The sequence below is a fragment of the Corticium candelabrum genome, chromosome 19 (assembly GCF_963422355.1).
Source record: "Corticium candelabrum chromosome 19, ooCorCand1.1, whole genome shotgun sequence".
NCBI lineage: Eukaryota > Metazoa > Porifera > Homoscleromorpha > Homosclerophorida > Plakinidae > Corticium > Corticium candelabrum.
The window spans coordinates 4,627,027-4,652,379 of NC_085103.1; the positions used below are offsets into that span (position 1 = coordinate 4,627,027).

The following is a 25,353-nucleotide window of genomic DNA, read 5'->3' on the forward strand; positions in this document are numbered from 1 at the left end:
TATATTTGTATCAATATCAATAAATTATTTTAAATCTAAGGTTGTACACAAATCATATTTTATATTTATATCAATATCAATAAAATATTTTAATCTAAGGTTGTGCACACAAATCGTATTTATATTTGCATCAATATCAATAAATTATTTTAAATCTAAGGTTGTACACAAATCATATTTTATATTTATATCAATAAATACTTTTTAAGCTCTTGTAGTTCAATGCTAGCCAGTAAATACATTTCTATTTCCTTGAAACCGCAGCTCTCAAAAAACGCCGCTAATTAATGCAAATTAGTAAACTAAAAATGCGCCTTATAATTAAGTAAGTGTATGAATGAACGCCGAATACACTAAAAAACGCCGCAGGGTCTCATCTCGAATGAATGAATGGGAGCGGCGTTCTGTTAAAGGTAATACAAAATAAATTGTTTAACATAAGCTAATAAATTGTTACCACAATTAAAATTGTTGCGTTGGAAAGCCGACAGTAAATCTCGTGATCAAATAAGCAAGTTAAGCGTCATTTAAATGTAACATCCGGGGAATTATCGCGTGTTAGGAACATTCTCGTCGTCGTACCGCAACGTCATATGGCTGAAGATGAGAAACGTTTACGTAGCGTCAAAAATCTACTGGAGTGGTCAGTAGAACAACAAGGAGACGAATGTAGAAAGGACCTTAAACCAATATCAAAAGATGTAAGAGATCACAATCAATTAATTAATTATTAATGATTATAATTAATTAATTAATTAATTATTAAGGTCGTCATCCGTTAGAATAGTAATCCTAATAAGTAAATAGAAATTTGTTTACTCAATAACATTGAACTACAAGAGATTATAAAGCATTTATTGATATAAATATAAAATATGATTTGTACAACTTTAGATTAAAATATTTTATTGATATAAATATAAAATATGATTTGTACAACTTTAGATTAAAATATTTTATTGATATAAATATAAAATATGATTTGTACAACCTTAGATTAAAATATTTTATTGATATAAACATAAAATATGATTTGTACAACCTTAGATTAAAATATTTTATTGATATAAACATAAAATATGATTTGTACAGTACAACCTTAGATTAAAATATTTTATTGATATAAATGTAAATATGATTTGTACAACCTTAGATTAAATATTTTATTGATATAAATATAAATATGATTTGTACAACTTTAGATTAAAACCAATATCAGAAGATGTAAGAGATCACAATCAATAATTGATTAATTAATTAATAATTAATGATTATAATTAATTAATTAATTATTAAGGTTGTCATCTGCTAGAATAAGTAGGGTTACACTAAAAAATTAATTACTGTGATTGATCCACAGTTCAAGAGCTAGCTTGTGGTCGTTGAGCGATGGGTCACGTGACACAATGTTTACTAAACTAATAAATAATATAATAATATTAATAAGGAAGAAGCACTAAAGTGCTAAACCCTCATCTGCTATCCACTTTGAATCTAATGACTTGTGTACATGCAGTGAGTGCTAATTAACTTGTGCGCATGCACTGCATTCCAAATTGGCTGGCCAACTGGCCGTTTACTGACACACTACTGTAACCCTAGCGCATGCGCGTCTTGGGTTAATAATAATAATAATAATAATAATATTTTGGTTAGTAAGTGACACTCGGTGTTCTGGTGTTACTTTAGGATGCTCGTTGGTTAAACGAAGCTCTACGACACTATACTGGTGCTGATGACGTCACAGTGATGAAACAGTGTTTGCAAGTTTTGAAGACGACGGATAGTGGTGTGTCGAGCACAGAGACCGAGTTGGGAGAGAAAAGACTTGAAGCGAGTCAGGATGCATTAGACTTGATTGCTGAAAAAGTGGATCTCATAGACAATGCTAGAGGTATGTACGAACACATTAATGTTAATTATTAATTAATTAATTATTTATTTATTAATAGTGTGAGGTAATAGGTTTGATGTATGTTTGGTGTACTAATATTATGAAGTTTTGTGTGAGTAAAATGGGAAATGAAGGTAATGGTAATAGCTGAGAGACTCTCCTGGTGTTTTTCAGACTGGTGGGCAGTTGGACAAGTGTGTGTGTGTGTGTGTGTGTGTGTGTGTGTGTGTGTGTGTGTGTGTGCATGTGTGTGTGTGCATGTAGTGTGTGCATGTAGTGTGTGTGTGTGTGTGTGTGTGTGTGTGTGTGTGTGTGTGTGTGTGTGTGTGTGTGTGTGTGTGTGTGTGTGTGTGTGTCACTGTGTGTGTGTGTGTGTGTGTGTGTGTGTGTGTGTGTGTGTGTGTGTGTGTCACTGTGTGTGTATGGGAAAGAGACAATCAACTAGACTCATACAACTTGTACAACAGATGGTACAAACAAGCATACAGACACTCCTCAGTCCAACAATCACAGATCACAAAATGGTAGACAAGTATGCAAACACTTTACCCATAACAGATTGCCATCACCTAAATGCATGTCTGTCTCGTTGTATGAAGTTTGTTAATCCAGTTGCAACATACTGAGTGTATCCTACTAATACAAAATTTATATACAGTTTTATGATTGTCTGAAATATTAATTAAATATTGTTGTTATTTATCCAGATTTTATCACTATTGGTGGGTTGCCCATTATTCTTGCCATCCTACAGACTGATGCACATTCGTTGCAGTGGCGAGCTGCCGAGGTGTTATCCGTGTTGGTGCAGAACAATCCATTTTGTCAATCGCAGGTTTTTGCTTCCGGTGGACTTGACATCCTAGTCAACGTCGGCCACAGTAGTCAAGATGATTTAGTGAAGACCAAGGCACTCTATGCAATTTCCAGTAAGTTCTCAAACATAATCTGATCAACTTGCAGATGTAAGGCAAACAGAAGTGATGGTAAGCAGGGGTCCGTCTGAAGGGCATTGGTCACGTGACCATGTCTGCACCACTTTAAAAAAAAATGGAATTTGGCCAGATGGCCATTATTTTATACTTCCGGTTTAGTGGTAAGTGATTAAATAGCTAATATATGTTTTACCTGACCTTCCAAATATTCGAGGTCACCAGGTTGCTCGATGTTGAGAGGTTTTGGTTTCAGAGTCATAATTGCTAGTGAGGAGCAGCTAAGATTGTTTGACAAGTTTCTGTCATTTGCTTGTTGAAATTAATAAACATGGTTAGAGTGCGCTAGTTTTTTTTTGCATAATAATTCTTAGTTAACGCGCGTTAGGCCAGACTATTCTACATTTGCTTCTAATGCACCTGGTAATAGAGCAATCTGGTGAGGAGATGGCCTCATGATTGAGTAGGCTTGTAAGCATATTGTAGGTATAGATGAGGCAGTTTGCAGGTGGACACGCAAGTTCATTTTGGGTCATATCCGACTGACTTATTGCTCGGTTTGTGCAAGTAGTCTAGAGTCTGTATACACTCGGATTCAATTACTAATCAAACTGACGACTAACTGAGACTTGCATGAGATCTGGTCTTCATGCATCTTTGTGTCTTCTGAGATGTTTTGTGGTTAGAGACAGATATCAGGTACTGGCTTCATTGATGCTAATAGTGGGTGCATACAATATTAGGTTGATTGGCATTCTGGGCTTATAAGTTGTTGATATCAAATTCAAACCATTTTATCTTGTGTTCACGTGATGTAACGCGACCTAATTTTCTGATAGTTTTGCTTGACATTTTTGCTTGAATAATGGTGTGAGTAGATCTTCACAATTATAACTCAAATGCATCCATGCACAATTTGTGTGTCACTGACAACCGATATTTCATCGATCTCTTGCTTCTGTAGGTTTAACGAGAGGTTTTCCGGATGCTTTGAAGGCATTTCTTTGTGAACGAGGTATTGGTGTTATGGTCACAGCTATAAAGAGCAAGTCAGAAAAATTGAAGACGAAAGCGATTTTCCTGTTGAAGAATATTGCAGAGGAACACTCAGAGGCCAAAGGCAAGAATTGCTGCATGAATGTTCAGTGTACGATAAATTGGTTGCCCGGGAGCCCGGGGCAACCAAAAATATGTTTGGGCAACTGAAACGGCAAACTATGGTTGCCCAGGGACAACTAGCCAACAGCTACCCTACCTACCAGCTTGACTTTTCCTTCCTGAGCAAGCTAGCATGCCCTCATTATTATATCACTTGTGTTAATTAGCAGAGAGGTACAGTACTGTAAAGTAAAGGGACCTTGGTTAGTAAACTTACTTATAGATAAGTCTACCGTTTTACAGACCTGCTGAGAGCATTTAGGTGTCATGACAGATCAGATATCTGTGTGTCATTTCCTAATTAATTACCTCCAGATTGGGCATGACGTTTAGTGTCAAGGCAATACTACTTTGTGCCATCTAAGCTTGTGAGTGCTTGCTTGTAACATAGCAGTACCCAAAACTGAAAATTACAAACAAGCATCCTATCTTTATCCGGGTTACTCTATTCTTTAATTAATTAAGGTAATGACTGCGAATCCATAAATCATAATGGGCAGGATTTCAGCTATTGTTGCAGAGTCCTGTATCTTTACCCTCTTTTTCTGGCCCTGCATATCATTTGCTCCTCTGTGTTCAACGAGATGGAAACTGCCAGTTTAGAGCGGCAAGTCTGCTTCTCACAGGTTGTTTGTCTGTTTGTCTGTCTGTCTGTCTGTCTGTCTGTCTGTCTGTCTGTCTGTCAATACACATATTTCTTATACCAAACTAATATGATTATTAGAGTCTATAATATGCTAACAATCAGCAAGTTTTAGGAGAAATTGGACCCAAGAGGTCTCTAACTATGACTAAGAGTCAAACAGCTGACAAAGCTAACAGGGTTACGAATGGCACCAACTGAGTCACCTCCACTGCACTGGACTCTGCTCATCTTCTGCAGTAACATTCTTGCATTGCATTGCTGCATAACAATCGAGTCGTCCAGTAATTTTTGAACTTGTCATGTCTGCACTCAGTTGTCTGTCTGTCTGTCTGTCTGTCACAAAGAAATCCATACATTGAAAAAAAGAGTAGCCAAATTAGAATTAGAACTAAAGAAAAAGGAGATTGAAAAAAATGCAAAGTGAATCAACTGTTGATCCAAAAATAATTGAAGAGATTCTAAAGTTCAGCAAAAATGTTATTGATGCCCCAAAATTAGTTGCAGTGGTCAATTTGTTTTGTTTGGATTTGGACTTAGAGGCTGACACGAGGTCGATTGAGGCAGCTCGTGAAGCTCTACGTCTAAAGTTGGCACTGGCAGACAAAGAACCGGATGTGCTTTCCAATACAGACAGCGACGAGGCAGAAATAGGGCCCGAAGAAATCGACTTGGAGCAGAAGATCACTTTTTCTGGTTTGCAAAGAGTCAGAAATTGTGGTCTGTCTGTCTGTCTGTCTGTCTGTCTGTCTGTCAATGCATCTTTTATACATTGAAGTTAATACATCAATGCTAATACATGTGATAAATGTAAAATGTTTATGTGCACTGTTTGTCTGTCTGTTTGTTAGCTGTATTTTGCCTGTCTGCAAATACATATATTTTCATAAATCAACGATAGCACCATAGCAATAGTGGTCATGGATTTAGTTTATGGGCTACCAGAGTAATGACTGGGCAACTAAAAAGTTCACGTATAGTTGCCCAGGGACAACTTAAAGATTAGATGATTTGTCGTACACTGATGTTTGAAATGTACTTGTTGTGTTTGTACAGTAATGTCAACAGACAAACTGACGTGTAGTCTATGAGTAAAGAGAGAGACAGATTAGCAGAAGACAGACAGAAGGATAGAAAGAGAATGGACAGACAAGTACACACACACACACATGCACACACACACACACACACACATGCACACACACACACATACACACACACACACACACACACACACACACACACACACACACACACACACACACACACACACACACACACACACACACACACACACAGGTCGTGCATCTGAATGAAGTTGTCATATGTCTGTTGGTGGTTCTGCCTAAAAATCCTTTTGGGATTTGTCAATTTTGACGTTTCTAATAATGGTCTTTTGTATCCGTTGTTGTGTTTGCATTTAATTAAAAATTTAATTAATCTACTTACCATATCCAGACAGTTTAGTGGTTAGGGTTGAAGAAAGGCGCAATATTGGGCAAGCTAGAATAGGACGATCGAAGAGCTAGAGGGGAGAGAGTAGGAAAGGGAGGACTAGTCTAGTGTTGAACAGTGTTTTACTGTAGCTGTATGAGTTACACTGTATATAGTAAACATGACTTTGCATTTCGGTTACAATGAAGTGTTCAATGTTATTGTATATCATTTTGTGTGTGGAAATATGTTGACACATATGCGAGAAAATAAACAAGGCAGAACACATTGTGTTCTTTCTAGTCTTTAGACCACAGTGCTTTAGTTTTCTACTCTTCAGTTAGGGTGGAGGGTCCAGTCGGTTACTCTCTCCTTTTATGCCTCGTAGGGTCATCGGTGTGTTTGTGTGTGTGTGTGTGTGTGTGTGTGTGTGTGTGTGTGTGTGTGCGCGCGCGCGCGCGTGTGTGTGTGTGTGTGTGCGCGCGCGCGCGCGTGTGTGTGTGTGTGTGTGGTGGATGTGACCAGCTGGACCCTCAAGTCTATCTAGTCTTCAGTACAGAGAGAAAAACAGACAAACCTCTGACATTCCATGAATTAATCTCACTGTCTGCTGTTTATATTGTTTCTGTATGTGGTAGGTACACTGTGTAGTTATGGATTCGTCCAGGAATTGACTGAGTTGCTGCGACATGCAGACTCAGCCGGCCACCTTGGAGAGCACATAGCTGGTGCTCTCCTCTCACTTGCAACAGACTGTCCTCAGGGTTTGTCTCAATGTAAACATCCAGGGTTGGCATTGAAGGAAACGTTGGAGGAAAGGTTGAGACTACGTCGTGGAGACGACGAAGAGTATAGAGAAGAAATTGAATACTGCACTGAACTGCTGCGGCTGTGCAGTACCGCTTGACACATGAAGGTGGAAACAAGCAGAAGGTTGATGATATGACAACCAAAATCATTGTCTCAAATAACAAATTGACAACACAGACTGACACTAAAAATGTTGCTAGTAAGCTAGCATACGATGCAGTCAGTGTTTAGCTGAGATATACTTGTAGCATTATTTTGACGGAATTATCACGAATGTAGTGCCTGGTACGAAGATCAGCATGTGAAATAAACTTCTGCCCACCCCATCCACGATTCGTTTCTGTCGTCGGCTTCTTGAATGCATCAGTAGATCCTTCAGGTTCCATCGGTGGATCTAGAGTATCTAACTTGTCATAACCTCCAGGCATTTGGTCAACAATCGCTAGAGAAAACATTAGAGAAAATGGCCACACCAGTTCATCGTCATAGCGACCTTTCATAAGTTTCAAAAACAGACTGACATGAGTTCCCTGACCGTTTTGATGTCCATTAGGAAATACTTGCATACGCACTTTATAGCCAGGATCTTCAATGTAGTACGGTCTGCTTAATAGATAATATTTGTTGTCATGCTGTGCTGTTTCCATAGTCTCTTGCCAGTTGTCAATCACCCAATATACCTTAAATTCTTTTCCTCGGCCTCGTACAGCTGCAGGTATAGCACCAGACTGAATCCTCCTTTTCAAATCCGCATTCTCAGTTTCTAGGGTCTGTATTGTCGTATTCATTTCAGTGACCCGACTCTCCAGACGGATATTTTGTTGTTGTATGGTTTGATGGCTCTTCAGTAACAGTCTAATGTGCTGTTTGACATCTTGTTCTTCATGGATATTGCACTGATCAGCCGTCAACTGTTGTCATGGTAACACAACTTTTTACAACAAATAGAATGGATAGAATTGCTTAGAATAAAAACCTTTTTTTGACATCCCACAACACTGAATAGACATTCAACAGTCAAGAACTTGCAATCACCTGATTGATCCGCATGTCTCTATAAGTCAAAGCAAAAAGACTTACATACGTTATCATTTAGCCGTTGTTGATTATTTATATAAATTATTCGGTACCTGCAAGTGACGTAATTCTCCTGTCCAATGGCAACCTAGTGCATGATGAGGGCACTTCACCTTGAGACTGAGAATCTTACGTCCATTGAAAGTATCAGGGAAAAGCTAAATGACAATAATAATGAATGACACATAAATTTCTTACTACACAGTGTAATACAAACAAACAACATGTCTGACCATCATGGTGTGTGTGTTTGTGTGTGTGTGTGTGTGTGTGTGTGTGTGTGTGTGCGTGCGTGTGCGTGTGTGTGTGTGTGTGTGTGTGTGTGTGTGTGTGTGTGTGTGTAATTTCAGTTAGTGAGTATTGCATATATACAGCTAAGCATTAAGTACATTTAAATAATATTTAGGCCTTCCTACTGCAGCTACTATTATACTAGCAACCTGTCGTCGTATTCCGGACTTTCCTGCTGCTGGACTGCTCGCGCGCGAATATATCTGTAACGGCTGATCAGATCTCCACCGAATTTAAACTGCTTGTTCTTGACGTCGGACGGTACGCGCAGAGCGTGTCCTTTATTGCGGACGACGTCGAAAAACGTATGATATTTTTGCGTATATCCGGGTCTTGAAAAAAACGCGCCTACCCTTTGTTTACCGTGTAGACGAATCGAATTCCTGCCACGTTTGATACACCTGTTCCCCGCAACGTCAGCAACGCCTTCGAAGTGACGACGCCCAACGGGACGGTCAAAATGGCGAGAGTCAGACGAGTTGTGACTTGGTATATATACGGGGAACGGATTATCCGGGTGAGTACGTAACTGCATGCACGTGACGAGATGTGATTACATACACCAGTACTGTAGTGTTTCTTTAATCATTTATAAATGCATACAACGATAAATTTTTATATCTAATCTGCCCCTGTGTGGAGAACGAGATGATGAGGCACAGTAGTAGTCTACAGTAGACATGATCTCAACTCACATTTTTCCTTTCTGACATTTGCTTATCCAACGGACACTTCAGTTGCCCTTCTCTAGCAGAAAGAACACACTGTTAACTAACCTAAAACATTCAAAAGGTCGTGATCAAATGTTTGAACAATAAAATTTGGTCCTTGGCCCCGCCCATTAGCAACGTCATCAGCACAGTGACGGAAAAAGTCACAGAGAACCCGACAAATATATTTAAATATAACCCTGTCAGATCTACGGATTCGTGTTTCTCGGGTTTTCTAGAGCGTGGCTACTAGTTACAACTGCAATACAGGCTTGAAACTTCAAAAACCACCTCGAACCACGCCTTTGTTGTCCCTCTTCGACACTTTTCGACGTGGTAGCATCGTTGGACATGGTAGCGTTTGAGTTTTCTCTCCCAGTATACATCCTTTTTGCCTGCAGAAACGCTGCCAGCACTTGGCAGCATTCCATCTACCTGGTTTACATACAGATGTATTTGGTAAGTTTCAAGGACGGCAGCTGCAGAAGGCGTTGTTTGAGGTGGACTTGTAACCACGCCCTAGAAAACCCCACAAAACACTTAGATCTGAAAGGCGCGCGCGCACGTAGACTGGTCCCCGCCCTCATCAGTCAGACCTAGGATTGACAATCCGGGGAATGACGAGGGCGGAGAGACTTGCGAACATAGCAAATTCGTCGGAAGGGAAGCGATGTCAAAAGGTGAATAGGCCGGCTATCAGATGTCGTTTTGTTACGTGCACTTTTCGAAGCTGCGAATATGTCTGAATGTACGCGAACTATACTTTAGCGCTAATCCAACGCTATTCAAGCACGTTTTGGTAACGATCGCTCTGTTTCCTGTCTAGATCCGGTTACTATTTGCCTCAATCACGATCCGTACTGTAGCCAAGAAGAAATGGACTAACACAAGCACAATACATTTCGACATATCCAACTACTTTATCTTATGACTTTGGGTTGGGTCCGCACAACAATAGCTACTCCATACAAGCAAAAGGTTGCCGAGGGCGGGGCCTCCATATGGGCAGATGAGTACTCTGTTCCTAGAGGGCTACTTTAGTGCATCTTGATTTTGTCGTGAGTCTTACTGTGTAATAGAGTCCGCACAGCTTGTGCAGATGAGATGACCGCAGGAGGTTTGAAGAGGATTTCTCAGCGCTAGCAGACAGACTGGACACTCGTAGTCTTTCTGTAGAGGATCCATAAAGTCTGCTTCAAAGCCACCGGGAGGAACGGCTCCAACAGAATCCATAGCAAACAGAAAACTCAACCGTGAGATTGCAGGAAAAGGTTAGTATCAATGATGTGTTTACCTAGCCTCGTTGTAGCCTCGGTATTCCAGACTGCTTTCTTCTCTCCTCCCACTCTCCCCTCCCATCACGTGCAGAAAGCAGTCTGGAATACCGAGGCTAGCCTCGCTGCAGACCGTCTCCCAAAGAATGAGAGACGGTCTCCTGATCAAACCGAGTTCGGAAGTAGGCATATTACTTAAGTGAAAATAGAAGGTTGTAACAGTCAAAAACACCTCTTTAGATAACAGCGCTATGCCACCCGATGTGACATAAGAGATCGATTACTACATTTTAGAGGTGTGTTCAAACAAGGTGGGTGGAGATAGCGGCAAATCTGCAGCTGTCCGCTGTTCGGGATGCATTGAATCAATTTCGAGAGCCTTGGCGTTGTTTCAAAAGTACAGTCCAGTGCAGTTTCACATCACAGAAGACGCGCCTGCTTACAATCAATTACGAGCTGTGTCCGCTTGCCAGAAGCCGTGCATGTTATTACAGAACTCTCGACATTCATTGGCCGCTACTTCATTGTCGGCAGCTTGCTGATTGGCTGACTCGGGTCACTTTCGAACTCGGTTTGATCTCTCATTTCTTTTGGGAGACGGTCTGGAACTTCGAGGCTATAATACATGGACTGTACCCTCTGATTGTTCGTGACTCTTTTTATTATTAACTTTCTTGCTTTCCCGGGGTGGATGCAACGCTTACGCGCGTTTGCCTGGCGCAAATCAGCTCAAGTGGGGAGGCATAGACGCCATTCGACGGATTAATTAAGGATTGATCTGTTTCCATCTGCGTTAGACCAGTTTTAGTCTAGACGACCTACTTTGAAGTAGCAGGGCTGGATCCAGAGGGAAGTTTAGGAGGTTGTAACCCCCTCTTTTCCAATAGGCGTGGTTCAATAATTTCATATAATTTTATTAGAAGAGAGAAAATTAGTAATGTGCTATAAATAACTGCTAACGGTGAACTCCCTCTTTCAAAAATTCCTGGATCCGGCGCTGAGTAGGTTGAGCAAAGTGGTTTAGGTTTAACTGTCACATGACTTTAGCGCGCTTGCTTAGATGGCTTCTGTTGCGTCGCAAAAACAACTGTATTTCCTCTAGATTCAGCTCAAAACTAGAACACAACAATACGCATGCGAATAATTGTAATTTCCCGTCTAATCCACTACGTTACACTCCCCCTATCTAATCTAATGTCCCTAGATTAACTAACACTTCAGCTATCAACCTGATGACTCTCAATTAATGGTACGTACAGTCGGGTAGCTTGGCCGACTTGTGATCCCGTCGGACAGGCTGCCACGTTCCTGATTAGCATTTCCGTTGGCCGTGGTATTTGTTTGTCGCATGACATCAGCTATCGCTACTTCATCCTGTGAGTCATCTGGAGGGCGGCTGAACTGAGTTCTCTAGCGTTGGTAGTTTCCTCACACTCAGCTTCGGCTTCAAATCCAGGGTCATGGTTGGAACGAGGTACCGGAAGCAGCTGATCGACATGCCGTCTCCATACTGTCTTGTTTGCACGGACTCACTAGTATGACACAGGCCCCATTTGTACGGCAATCTCTCCTTGTACCCATTTCTGTCCTGGCCGATTATTCCGGACCAACACTTGCTGTCCCTCGTCAAAAGGCCGACAAGGTTTGTTTTCATCACTAAACAGCTTACAATTCACCGTCCTAATCCATTTTTGTCCGAACGCTGACCCAAACCTAAGATACGAGGGGCTTTGCTCCGTCGTGGCTTATGGAGACACGCTGTACGCTAGTAACAACTCGTCCAATTTGTGTTGTGTTGGCTTGTTGCTGTTGTTTTCCTTCAGTGCCCTTTTGAAACTGTGCACCAAACTTTCCGCAAGACCGTTGGTTGCCGGGTGATATGGAGCTCCGATGATGTGCTGTATGCCGTTGCCTTTTCAGATCGAAATACTTCTGACGTAAACTGGGGCCTATTGTCGGTCACTAGTTGCTCCGGGATATCCATTCTAGACATGACCATGACGGCGTCCGCAGCTGTTTGACTATTTCCTATGCTGTAGTATTTCCCATTGCAATGATTTTCGGCCATTTTGTGTGGGCATCAGCAATTACATATACCATGTACATCCTGCTGTCAATGGGGCCAGTGAAGTCTACATGTAGGCGCTGCCAGGTCAGTGTGGGGTACTTCTAGGGGAGCCTTCTTCGGGACACAACTGGTTTCCTGGCAACCTTGACATCTTCGCACCATTTCCTCAATGTTTTGATCCATCTCAGGCCACCACAACGTACGTACGAGCCAACGCCTTCATCTTTGTCATTCCAATATGTCCCTCATGCAAAACGTCTAAGACTCGTGGCCGTAATTTGATAGGTATGACAACTCGAGTACCCCACAGTAGTATGCCGTGGTAGGTGGTCAATTCATTTCTCCGCACGTAGAATGATTGTAGTCCAGACGACTGTGGGAGGCTTCCCCCAGCTTGTCTGCGTAGCTTCTTTAACGGTGGACAGTATGGGATCTTGACGCGAAGCGTGACGTACTTCGGCATCTGTAGTTGGCAGACCTTGCACAATATCTGCGTACAAACACACACACACACACACACACACACACACACACACACACACACACACACACACACACACACACACACACACACACACACACACACACACACACACACACACACACACACACACACACACACACACACACACACACAGCACACACACACAGCACACACACACACACACACACACACACACACACACACACAGCACACACACACACACACACACACACACACACACACACACACACACACACACACACACACACACAGCTCTCTTTTCTAGATATTGATTAGTGGGTGTAATCGCCTGTCTAAAATTATGCTTTGTACTAATTACGTGTGGAATTTGGCAAGGGTTAATTGTTCTTGCTTAGTAAGTTGGTAGTTCTCGTTTGCATCACTGTATATTTTTAGCAACCATTTGGGAAACAGCAGACATTATTAGTCGATGAAAGTTAGTACTAAAATAGAAAGTGAGAGAAGTCGCTAACTTTTAAACAAAAAATTACATTTCGTTTGGATGCACAAGCTCTGTACTATGTACATTAAATTAAACAACACTAAGTTTACGGAAGCTAGATATGCATCTTTATCTAGAGACGGCTCAGACCCTGTGCATAGCAAATGAGCATTATACATATCAACACATTACATCACCACAAACTTCGGTGGGGGAATACCGCGAGTCCCTAAGTTTTCTCGCGTAAATAATTTGCTCAACAACAATGTGTGCTGCTCTCGTTGGATCAAGTGCGTCTGCCTGTGCTACGCAACATACACCGAAAAAAGTCTTCGTCAGCTATACGCACGACCCTCTTTTGCCACAAGCGACGGATCAAGAAATTCAGCGAAAGAAGCGAAGAGACGAGCAAAGAACGTACGTCTACGCTCTCGCACAATATCTGCGATTAAAAGGCATCGACTGCATGGTCGACCAGTACATGGAAGATGATCCGCCAAGCAACTGGGGTCAGTGGATGGAGAAACAGATCGACGACAGCGATTATGTACTTATGGTTTGCTCGCCTGCATACAAACACTATGTCACGAATCGAAACGACGAGAGAGAACGGATGCATCAACAGGAAGGAAGGGGGTCCCAGTTCGAGGGTCGCCTAATATATGGCTGCATTTGCGACAAACCGTCTACAGCAGCGAAGTTTATTCCGATATTTTTTGGAAAGCAACGACCGAACGATGTGCCGCTTGTTGTAAAGCAAGCTTCTTGCTACGAGATCTTTTTTCCGCCCGACATGACTTGTGAAGGACAAGGCGATCTGCGGAGACTCTACGCTAGGCTCACTCAACAAGCTTACGGCCTGAAAGCTCCACCAATTGGTAAGATAGAGTCATTCGCTAGTGTCACATCAAGTGTGGGACCTGCTAGAGCAGAGACTAGTGGAGCGACTAGCGAAGGTAAGTCTAGTGCATTGAGTGTCTGTATGTATACAAACTCTATAGATACTAGCAATCTATGCAGTTTGTTTTACAGTCTGTATGCAACTGTACGCATACTGTACAAGTAGTCTCTAGTTGCTATCATTACATAATATTTGCACTCTATACCGTCTAGTCTACGGCCATGCAGACTTCAAAAAATCTGCAATATCTTCATTGTCTGACTTTCGTGCATTCTAGAGCGAGTCCTGACGATATCTTGGATATGTATGTATGTATATGTATATATACGTATACATTTGGTGTAACATCATGTTGCAAATGTCGCAGCTCTGTAGGCACACCTGGAGTAGACAGCATGGAGCTTAAATCTAGTGTGTGTATACATACCTGCATCTATAACTAATGGCGGTTAACGTGTATAGGGTTGCATGGGTTGACGTCTAGAAACGAATCTTGAACTTCGATCAGATGCCCTACAGCTGCATGTTTGCTAGTAAAGTGTAAACATTGTATTACTTGGAAAAGATTGCGTGCTCAGTTGTCCGCACTTAAGTTAGCTAGCTAGGCATGCGTCAATAGGTACTGTAGTACTACGTATACTGCATGTCCTAGTATGAAATAGTATATACGATTCTGTATATAATGCGCAATGTGCTCTTTCATCATGCAGATTTCCTGAAGAATATCACGGCCAATGATCTTGGTCTGAAAAACGTAATCGTAGCGTTTGAGAAAGGAACGGTGTTGAAGTCAGGTGATAAAAACAGTTTAATTAATTAATTAATTAACAAATACTGACGATATTTTATTTCTTGTTGTAATGCTATATACTCTATTATATATAGGTAAGAAAATAGCAACGTTTTCTTGCCAACACCGGGAAACAATTGTGGTGTCTACTCCTTTCAATGACACTTTGGAGAAAAGCATAAGCGAAAAGGAGACCGCTAGGGAGCTGCATGAAGTGGAGGCTTTCTCACGACAGTCTTGGGTAAAGCAGATCAGATCTGTGTCTGTGTCAGGTAAGGCATCTGTAGATGGAGACAGCTGCAATGCTAGAGTCCCAATGACATGGAATCGTGCATCATTGCCCAGTGTCCCTCTGTTGAATCTGTTGGGCCCCACGTACTCAGATGCATCAATGGGTATATATATATATGTCAACATTGTAAATCGTTTCAATTTTTCTGTATGCATGTATTCGTGAATCTTCACTAGAACGCAGTTGCTGGTGTGATCATGGGAGACCTTGTACGACCTTAGTTGCATTGAAATTTGAAGCACAGTGCGACGGACGCGATTTCGAGAAGCAAGAAAGTGTGCTGGCATCCAGTCGACCATCACAAGGTCTAGAACTCGCAGATCCATCAGGTTCTGTGGGAGTTTCATACCGTTTGCCAGCAAATGTGGATCGGGCAACTCTAAAGCTAGCAATGAAAGGACATGTTCGAAAGGCTTCCCTAGCAGCTGTTGTCATACGAGTGTCACTAGAATTTGTTTCTCAACAAAAACCTCAACAAGAAAAAGAGATTATATTATAGCTATTCTCTCGTCAGAGTCTGAATAGTGCAACAGCCACGTACTACATGTACAGACACGTCTATAGCTATAGATATTAGACGTAGTTGTATATACTGCAACCCTTTCATAGGCTTTTCTTGCTAGCAAAATTTGTCTGTTGTTGTAACTTTAAGGCCGTGGGCCTAAGTCAGTCTACAGATAATGATACAGTGTGTGTATATATATACTAGATTGATGGCCCGTCCTTTGTACGGGCAAAACACTGTAGTGTGAGCGTGTGTCACGTCAATTTTTGTTGAGAGGTTCCGGATGTGCTGAATGAATTCGAATCTTAATTGCTCTTCGCATTTTTTTCGATAGAAATAGACATACCCCCCGTGTATAGCGCTTGCTGCAGAAAACTTGTAGGTTGGATGTGGTGCAAATGCTCTAGGAATTTGGAGAGAAACGAAAGTGCTAGAGAGAAGTTCTATCGGCAAGAAATATTGATTGCTCGAAGCTTTGCGAAGGACGCGTACGACGACACGTGCAATCTAGTGTGGTTGGAATAAACTTAAATGTGTAGCGTTTGCGTCATCGAGAAATTTACGGGTGGGTCGACCCCTCGAGAGGGGACCCGGTGCATATTTTCTTGTTTTTTTACGCAAACCTTCCCCTTCGCGTGCCGAGTGTGCGTGCCAATTTCGGTTGCGAACGGACAAAATCGTGGCCGCGTATCGCGAACACACACACGCACGCATGCACACACACACACACACACACACACACACACACACACACACACACACACACACACACACACACACACACACACACACACACACACACACACACACAATTTAAGCTTTATATACACTACAGTATGCAGTGTGTACTGTGTACTTTCATTTAGGATGGACGTACGCTTAGTCTGTTAACTTAACTAGACTGTATACGTGCACAGTTAGGAGACTGATTTATTGTTACTCAACTAACCTCACTCACTCACCCCCTGGTTCTCTGTATACATACATAATATTGTCTACATCCTTTAACTGTTCATCTCCTCTCTTTTGATCTAATTAATTAACAAATGATTAATTAATTGCCATGGGTTAGTTGATGTGTCTACGACAGCAGTTTAACTAACTAACCAAAATCATGTCTCAGATGTCTCAGATTAACAACAAAAACTGACATTAAAAATGCTGCTAGTAGTCTAGATCTCACGATGCAATCAGCTACTACAGTAGCAGTGTTTAGTTGAGATATACTTGCAACATAATCTTGACAGAATTATTACAAATGAAGTGCCTGGTACGAAGATCAGCATGTGAAATAAACGTCTGCCAACCCCATCCACAATTAATTTCTGTCATTGGCTTCTTGAATGCATCAGCAGATCCTGCAGATGCAAGCGGCGGATCTAGAGTATTCACCTTGTTACGACCTCCAAGCGTTTGGTCAACAATCGCTAGAGAAAACATCAGAGAAAATGGCCACACAAGTTTGTCGTCATAGCGACCTTTCATAATTTTGAAAAACAGACTGACATGAGTTCCCTGACCATTACCATATCCACTAGGATACAGTTGCATACGCACTTTGTAGCCAGGTTCTTCAATGTAGTACGGTCTGCTCAATAGAACATATTCATTCTCATGTCGTGCTGCCTCCATAGTCTGTTGCCAGTTGTCAATCACCCAATAAGCCTTGAATTGTCTTTCTAGGCCTCGTACAGCTGCAGGTATAGCACAAGACTGAATCCTCCGTTTCAAATCCGAATTCTCAGCTTGTAGGGTCAGTATTGTCGTATTCATTTCTGTGACTTGACTCTCCATGGTTTGATGGCTCTTCAGTAACAGTATAATATGCTGTTTGACATCTTGTTCTTCATGGATATCACACTGATCAGCCGTCAACTGCATGTTGTCAGGGTAACATAACGTGTCACAACAAATAGAATGTATATATTTGCTTGGAATACAAAACCTTTTTCTGACATCCCACAACACTGAATGCACATTGAACAGTCGAGAACTTGCAATCACCTGATCGATCTGTATGTCGCTATACAACAATACAAAAAGACTTAATTAGTAGCATAATTATTGATTATTTATATAAATTATTCGGTACCTGCAGATGACGTAATTCTCCTGTCCAATAGCAACCTCGTGCATGATGGGGGCATTTCACCTTGAGACTGAGAATCTTACGTCCATTGAAAGTATCAGGGAAAAGCTAAATGACAATAATAGTAATGAATGACATGTAAATCAGAAAGTATATTTCCAACTACATGGTGTAAATTGACAAACAACTGGTGTGTGTGTGTGTGTGTGTGTGTGTGTGTGTGTGTGTGTGTGTGTGTGTGTGTGTGTGTGTGTGTGTGTGTGTGTGTGTGTGTGTGTGTGTGTGTGTGTGTGTACGTAGACAGCTAGGCACTAAATCTAAATAATATTTTATGCCTTGCTACTCAACTCACATCCTTTCTATCAGACACTTGCTTATCCAGTGGACAGCTCAGTTGCCCTTTTCTAGCAGAAAGAACAAAAACTAATAGAAAACATTCAAAAAGGCGTGGCCAAAACGTTTGACCAATAAAATAACTTTTGGTCGTTGGCCCCGCCCCATAGCAAGGTACGTCATTCTAGCACAGTGGGCCGGAACAGTCTTACTGTGTGATGTAGTCTGCACAGCTTGTGCAGATGAGGTGACCGCAGGAGGTTTGAAGAGGATTTCTCAGCGCAAACAGACAGACCGGACACTCGTAGTCTTTGTCTAGAGGATCAATGAAGTCTGCTTCAAAACCACCGGGAGAAACGGCTCCAACAGAAGCCATAGCGAACACAAAACGAAAGCAGGGAAAGGTTAGTATCAATGATGCGGTATTAATTAGTAATTAAAATATGGCTTTCACCTTAACGCGCGTTATTGTGTTCTACATAAAATATAAGATACTGTAGATAGACAGTGTGCACAAGCCATATCCGTTTACTCTTTAGTTAATTAGCTATAGAATATTGTAATCTATTTGACTCTGTTACGAAACTATAGTCTGTCAAATTGTAGGCTTGAGTGTCCAGCCAGTCATCACCCATCAGGAGGAGAAAGACCTTTTCTGTTATAGTTTCTCCTAATTGGGGGCAGGGGCGTAGCATGCCCTCTAGAAATGGAGGACTATACCAGGCCCGGATCCAGATGGGGATTCAGGGGGGTTGAACCCCTCTTTTCCAATGGACATGGTTCAATAATTTCATATAATTTCATTAGAAGAGAGAAAATTAGTAATTCTATAAATAACTGCTACCGGGTCAACCCCCTCTTTCAAAAATTTCTGGATTCGGGCCTGTATATGCTTTGTGATGCTACGGCCAACCCATTTTGGACACGCCCACTTTTATTGGCTTCTAATTAGTTGACTGATACCGTAGAATCAGTGGCAGATCCAGACTGGAGAAAGGGTGGCATATACTATGTATAGCTTTGGTCCTATGCCACGCTACACCTCTGCTGGAGAGAGACTGGCTAGACACTCGAGTCTAGTCAAATTGCTGCTTATTCTGTTAGTTATATGTACACATCCAGGCAACTAAAGCAACCATGGATGTGTGCATGTACACATCATGTCGACTATAGATGTTTGAAATATCGAATTAACAACAATGACTGACACTGAAACTGCTGCAAGTAATCTCGACCTCATAATGCAGTCAGTTTTTAGCTGAAATCTAGATATACTAACAACATAATTTTGACAGAATTATTGTGAATGTAGTGCCTGTGACTAGCACGAAGTTCAGCATGTGAAATAAACGTCGGCCAACCCCATCCACGATTCACATCCGTCGTCGGCCTCCTGAACGCATTCTCAGATCCTTTAGATGCGATCGGTGGATCTAGAGTATCTAACTTGTCACAACCTCCAGGCGTTTGGTCAACAATTGCTAGAGAAAACATGAGAGAAAATGGCCACACTAGAATGTTGTCATAGCGACCTTTCATAATTTTGAGAAACAGACTGACATGAGTTGTCCGACCATCTCCAAAGCCATTCGGATATACTTGCATACACACTCTATAACCGGGTTCTTCAATGTAGTACGGTCTGCCCAATAAATTCTCGTTCTCATATGCACGCCGTGCTGCCTCCAAAGTCTGTTTCCAATTGTCAATCACCCAATAAGCCTTGAAGTGTCTTCCTAGGCCTTGTATAACTGCAGGTATATCACCAGACTGAATCCTCCTTTTCAAATCCGAATTTTCAGTTTCTAGGGTATGTATTGTTGTATTCATTTTTATGATTTGACTCTCCAGACGAATATTTTGTTGTAGGATGGTTTGATGGCTCTTCAGTAACAGTCTAATGTGCTGGTAGGCATCTTGTTCTTCATGGATATCACACTGATCAGCCGTCAACTGCATGTTGTCATGGTAACATAACGTGTCACAACAAATAGAATGCACAGAATTGCTTCGAATAATAAAACCTTTTTCTGACATCCCACAACACTGAATGCACATTGAACAGTCAAGAACTTGCAATCACCTGATCTATCTGTGTGTCGCTATACAACAATACAAAAGACATAATTAGTAGCATAATTATTGATTATTTATATAAATTATTTGGTACTTGCAAGTGACGTAATTCTCCTGTCCAATAGCAACCTTGCATGCGATGAGGGCATTTCACCTTGAGACTGAGAATCTTACGTTCATTGAAAGTATCAGGGAAAATCTAAATGGCATAATAATGATGAATGATATACATAAGTCAGAACGTATTTCCATGTTGTAAATAGACAAATTAAGCAACAGGTGTGTGTGTGTGTGTGTGTGTGTGTGTGTGTGTGTGTGTGTGTGTGTGTGTGTGTGTGTGTGTGTGTGTGTGTGTGTGTGATTTCAGTTACTAGTAGTGAGTCTTACGTACAGCCAAGCACTAAATTTAATTAAAATAATATTTATTTATGTCTTTCTACTGTAGCTACTATAGACAAGATCTCTACTTACATCCTTCCTATCTGACACTTGCTTATCCCGTGGACATCTCAGTTGCCCTTTTCTAGCAGAAAAAAGAACAAACACACTCAAGAGGGCGTGACCAAAACGCTTGCCCAATAAAAATTGGTCATTGGCCATGCCCCTTAGCAACGCAGTGATGTAACTGTTTGTCTTACTGTGTGATGAAGTCTGCACAGGTTGTGCAGATGAGATGACCGCAGGAGGTTTGAAGAGGATTTCTCAGCGCAAGCAGACAGACCGGACACTGGTAGTCTTTGGCTAGAGGCTCGATAAAGTCTGCTTCAAAACCACTGGGGAAAACAGCTCCAACAGAAGCCTTAACAAACAGAAAATGAAATGAGAGACTGCAGAAGAGGTTAGTATCAATGATGTGGGGTAGTAGTTAATCAATTAATTAATTTAATTAATTTAATTAATTTACCTTAACGCGCGTTATCAAGGTTCTGTATACTAGGTTCTGTGCACAAGTCATCCGTTTGCTTATCTATTTGATTCTATTATTAGACTAATAATCTTAATGCAGTCAGTGTTTAGTTGAGATATACTTGCAACATAATTTTGATAGAATTATTACAAATGTATTGCCTAGTACGAAGTTCATCGTGTGAGATAAACATCTGCCAACCCCATTCACAATTCATGTCTGCTGTTGATTGCATGGATGTACCAGCAGCTGCGATTGCAAGCGGTGGCTCTAGACTTTTTATCTTGTTACGACCTCCAGGCATTTGGTCAACAATCGCTAGAGAAAACATCAGAGAACATGGCCACTCCAGCTTGTTGTCATAGCGACCTTCCATAAGTTTGAGAAACAGACTGACATGAGTTTTCCGACCAATTCCGCATCCATAAGGATATACTACCATACATAATTTATAGCCGGGTTTTTTAGTGTAGTAGGGTCTGCTATATAGATGGAAGTCGTACTCATGCCGTGCTGTCTTCACAGTCTGTTGCCAGTTGTCGATCACCCAATATACCTTGAATGGTCTTCCTCGGCCTTGTACAGCTGCAGGTATATCATCAGACTGAATCCTCTTTTTCAAATCCGAATTCTCCGTTTCTAGGGTCTGTATTGTTGTATTCATTTCTGTGACCCGGTACTCCAGACAGTTGTTTTGTTGTTGGATGGCTTGATGGCTCTTCAGTAACAGTCTCATGTGCTGTTTGACATCTTGTTCTTCATGGATATCACACTGAGCAACCGTCAACTGTTGTCATGGTAACACAACATGTCACAACAAATAGAATGCACGGAATTGTTTGGAATAATAAAACCTTTTTCTGACATCCCACAACACTGAATAGACATTCAACAGCCGAGAACTTGCAATCACCTGATCGAGCTGTATGTCGCTATGCGTCAAAGCAAAATGACTTAGATGTTATTGTATAGCATTTATTGTTTATTGAAATTATTTTGGTACCCGCAAGTGACGTAATTCTCCTCTCCAATTGCAGCCTTGTGCATGATTGAGGCATCTCACCTTGAGACTGAGAATCTTACGTTCATGAAATGTATCAAGGAAAAGCTATATGATAATACATTGAATGACAGATCATAAAATATTCCAACTACATGGTGGTGGTTGTGTGTGTGTGTGTGTGTGTGTGTGTGTGTGTGTGTGTGTGTGTGTGTGTGTGTGTGTGTGCGTGTGTGTGTGTGTGTGTGTGTGTGTATGTGTGTCTGTTAAATTAAAATATTTCTAGCCAATAAGAATGTATATCCTACTGTCAGTTGAAATTTATTCATTCTGCTATTATTTAACAAATGAATTAATTTCAATAAGTGAGTCAGGTAAGCATAAAATTAATTAATATTTATGTCTTTCTATAGTCTCAGTACTCCAGACTGCTTTCTTCTCTCTCCTCCCATCATGTGTAGAAAGCAGTTTGGGGTACAGAGGCTAATCTTTTTACTGTATACTATAGTATACACAGTACGTAGGCTCGAGTATTCAGTCAGTCGTCCGCCCCCCCCCCCCCCTCCGGATACTTGAGCCTACACAGTACTAGACAGTAGACATGATCTTAACTCACATCCTTCCTTTGTGACACTTGCTTATCCAGAGGACACTTCACTTGCCCTTCTCTAGCAGAAAGAACAAACACTAATACAACACACTGACAGTTGCTTCAAAATTTTGGTCACTGGCCCCGCCCATTAACAACGTCATTAACCCGGTGACGTAACTGACAACTCATACCACACTGATAATAATGGTGTAGTTCCCTCATGGGGCAGTACAAACATACAAACATATACTAGATGTCAACTATTTCAGGGGCGGTGGAAGCTCCTTTGAATTGGAGGAGCGAAAAATTTCGTAACAGAGCACTGCCATTTTGATTCTAACCGACTGGTTGGTTTGTCATTGATCTTAGTCTGACAGAAGTAGCCAGAGCAGCATACGTATGCACACAAATGATCACAACAATGTGTATCAAGTGAGTCAACTGCAACACCATCCAATATTATTTCTACTTGCAAGCAACAAAACCTTGAAAGTATTTTTTGATGATCGTCCAGTATTGGAGGGGTGATGCTCCCTAATCCCAGTATTAATTGGAGGGGTGCCACCCCTCCTGTCCCCGATCCCACCCCTCCTGTCCCGATCCCACCCCTTCTGTATTGGATGGATAATGATTTTATCTTCATGCACAATCATGTGTGACTATAGATCTTGTACACTTCGAGCTAATGGCTATAATAATTACAGAAGCCTCAATTGTTTGGTTGTAATGGTTTCTAAAAGTGAAAAACTTAATGCATGCATGTGTGCATGACTGTCTTTGTAGGTATAAATAATTATTATCTAAATTTCCTGAATGGGTCAGGAATGTGATCGAATTTTGCCAACTGTGGCCTCAATAGCGTTCTCGGTGCCACTATTAATACTATTAATGACACGCAAATTAATATCAATGACAATTTGATCATTTTTTATTTCGATGATAAGTATTACTAAAAGACATGTATGTATACCTAGTCAGCAACGTGTTGAAAGGAAATGTGTCAACTCATCTATTGTCTGGATTAATATATCATGTACGTATTCAAAATAGTATATTGTATAATAGAAAATATTAATTATTAGCAGTTACTTTGCTCCTACGGCTATATTTTGGCTGTGGCCACATGTGGCCCCATCTCTGTGACAGCAACATCCCTGTAACACAAAAAGTTAAAAGCTAAAATTTGGGACTTGCCCCCATGGCCCCCCTAGGCCCCCAGAGATACAGGCCCCTATAGCTACGTCACTGTTTGCAGCATTTAGTGTCTTTAATTTGTAATAAACGATTTCGCAGATCTTTCACTCTCTCTGCCACTGCAATTGATTACAAATTGTTCGCACCTGGCACATGTACCTCTACACCCCAGACTGCACCTAATCCTCTAATTAGCTAAGGGCCGTGTTGATCAGCTTCACATCGGATGATTTCGATCTCCAGTTTCCATGCATCTATATATGACAGCAACTGTTTTAGTCTTACTGTGTGATGGAGTCTACACAGCTTGTGCAGATGAGATGACCGCAGGAGGTTTGAAGAGGATTTCTCAGCACTAGCAGACAGACTGGACACTCGTAGTCTTTGTCTAGAGGATCGATGAATTCTACTTCAAAACCACCAGACAAAACGGCTCCAACAGAAGCCATAGCAAACACAAAACGAAACGAGAGACTGCAACAAAAGGCTAGTGTTAATGATGTGTGGTATTAATTAATTCAGACTTATTAAATTACTAGTTTAACGCGCGCTAAGTCTAGGAGCTTTAGCTTAACGCACGTTACTAGGATCAGTGTCATGTGTTTAGCTATAGCAATACAATCCATTCAGTTTGTACAAGCCCATGCATGGCCATGGTGTGTATATACAGTCATGTCTCCAGATTCTGTGCCTTTGTTATGTTCATTTTTCCTCATACACATCAAGTCCGTGGAAACCAGACACAGCAAGGTCACAAGAGTTTGGAGACTACATGTAGTGTATAGATCACTCGTCTCTAGTTATACAACAGGTGGGATTAATAAAAGATTCATTGCAATTTTGTACAAAAATTTTTGTAAAACATTTCCCACATCACTAACACACACACTCCTTTCCAGGAGGATAATCTCAATCAAGTTCAGATACAATCGATCAAAAAAAAACGAAGAGAAATCTGAATCGCCATACAAACGTAATACGAATAATACAAGTGACTGCAGTCACGTTTTATGTTAGATAAACGTCAAGCTGTATCACCAGATTACCATCCTTTATGTATTGTCTAGTCAGTAGATCAGAGTGGCTTATAAACTGTGCCCATCCACGACCGGGATTCTTGTCTGTCTGAGGACGAACAAACGGCGTTCCATCAGGTTCAACCGGTGGATCAATCGATCGAGTCTTATTCATCCCTCCAGCCTTCTGGTCGACGACCGAGATCGAATACATAAACCTAAACGGCCAATCAAGATTGTCGTCGTATTGTCCCTTCATCACCTTCATGTAGATACTAAGGTAGCCACCTTGTCCGGCTTGTGTACCACAAGGAAACGCCTCAAGGCACACCTTATGTCCTGGATGACTGACGTAATACGGTCTGCTCAGGATTCGATGCGAACGCAAATTGTCTGATTCGTTTTTCGCTGCTTGCAAAA

General features: G+C 41.2%; 6 protein-coding genes across 7 annotated transcripts in view; 2 read left to right on the forward strand and 4 right to left on the reverse strand.

Moving 5' to 3' along the window:
* The first annotated feature begins 564 nt into the window (after positions 1 to 564).
* Positions 565 to 6,968, forward strand: LOC134194762 (hsp70-binding protein 1-like). The gene is made up of 5 exons (XM_062663715.1): positions 565 to 701; positions 1,690 to 1,894; positions 2,602 to 2,823; positions 3,791 to 3,946; positions 6,700 to 6,968. Exons 1-5 carry the CDS (start codon positions 594 to 596, stop codon positions 6,966 to 6,968), a joined length of 960 nt encoding a protein of 319 aa, XP_062519699.1. The 5' UTR covers positions 565 to 593.
* Positions 6,969 to 7,047: 79 nt separating this feature from the next.
* Positions 7,048 to 10,207, reverse strand: LOC134194761 (TNF receptor-associated factor 6-like). The gene is made up of 5 exons (XM_062663714.1): positions 10,019 to 10,207; positions 8,935 to 8,986; positions 8,002 to 8,106; positions 7,848 to 7,925; positions 7,048 to 7,782 (listed from the first exon to the last, which is right to left on the reverse strand). Exons 1-5 carry the CDS (start codon positions 10,180 to 10,182, stop codon positions 7,099 to 7,101), a joined length of 1,083 nt encoding a protein of 360 aa, XP_062519698.1. The 5' UTR covers positions 10,183 to 10,207; the 3' UTR covers positions 7,048 to 7,098.
* Positions 10,208 to 13,463: 3,256 nt separating this feature from the next.
* On the forward strand, positions 13,464 to 15,966 carry LOC134194795 (uncharacterized). Its single transcript, XM_062663766.1, has 4 exons — positions 13,464 to 14,194; positions 14,850 to 14,933; positions 15,025 to 15,324; positions 15,398 to 15,966. The coding sequence occupies exons 1-4, from the start codon at positions 13,504 to 13,506 to the stop codon at positions 15,718 to 15,720; spliced, it is 1,398 nt and encodes a 465-aa protein (XP_062519750.1). The 5' UTR covers positions 13,464 to 13,503; the 3' UTR covers positions 15,721 to 15,966.
* A 729-nt stretch (positions 15,967 to 16,695) lies between these two features.
* Positions 16,696 to 18,556, reverse strand: LOC134194893 (TNF receptor-associated factor 4-like). The gene is made up of 5 exons (XM_062663873.1): positions 18,361 to 18,556; positions 18,168 to 18,219; positions 17,819 to 17,923; positions 17,672 to 17,749; positions 16,696 to 17,601 (listed from the first exon to the last, which is right to left on the reverse strand). The coding sequence occupies exons 1-5, from the start codon at positions 18,522 to 18,524 to the stop codon at positions 16,939 to 16,941; spliced, it is 1,062 nt and encodes a 353-aa protein (XP_062519857.1). The 5' UTR covers positions 18,525 to 18,556; the 3' UTR covers positions 16,696 to 16,938.
* A 690-nt stretch (positions 18,557 to 19,246) lies between these two features.
* Positions 19,247 to 24,541, reverse strand: LOC134194892 (TNF receptor-associated factor 6-like). Of its 2 annotated transcripts, XM_062663872.1 has the most exons (11): positions 24,203 to 24,541; positions 22,748 to 22,799; positions 22,135 to 22,239; positions 21,986 to 22,063; positions 21,688 to 21,918; positions 20,863 to 21,023; positions 20,696 to 20,747; positions 20,319 to 20,423; positions 20,173 to 20,250; positions 19,709 to 20,101; positions 19,447 to 19,629 (listed from the first exon to the last, which is right to left on the reverse strand). In XM_062663872.1, the coding sequence occupies exons 1-11, from the start codon at positions 24,364 to 24,366 to the stop codon at positions 19,591 to 19,593; spliced, it is 1,458 nt and encodes a 485-aa protein (XP_062519856.1). In that variant the 5' UTR covers positions 24,367 to 24,541; the 3' UTR covers positions 19,447 to 19,590. The 2 variants fall into 2 exon arrangements, with proteins under 2 accessions (XP_062519855.1, XP_062519856.1); XM_062663871.1 differs by having other exon boundaries at positions 19,247 to 20,101; positions 24,203 to 24,537.
* A 176-nt stretch (positions 24,542 to 24,717) lies between these two features.
* LOC134194878 (TNF receptor-associated factor 6-like) overlaps positions 24,718 to 25,353 on the reverse strand; it is a 4,555-nt gene continuing 3,919 nt past the window's right edge. Inside the window, exon 5 of the mRNA XM_062663858.1 lies at positions 24,718 to 25,353. This exon is cut by the window's right edge and continues 229 nt beyond it. Within this exon, the coding sequence (XP_062519842.1) occupies positions 24,926 to 25,353 (428 nt within the window). The 3' untranslated portion in view covers positions 24,718 to 24,925.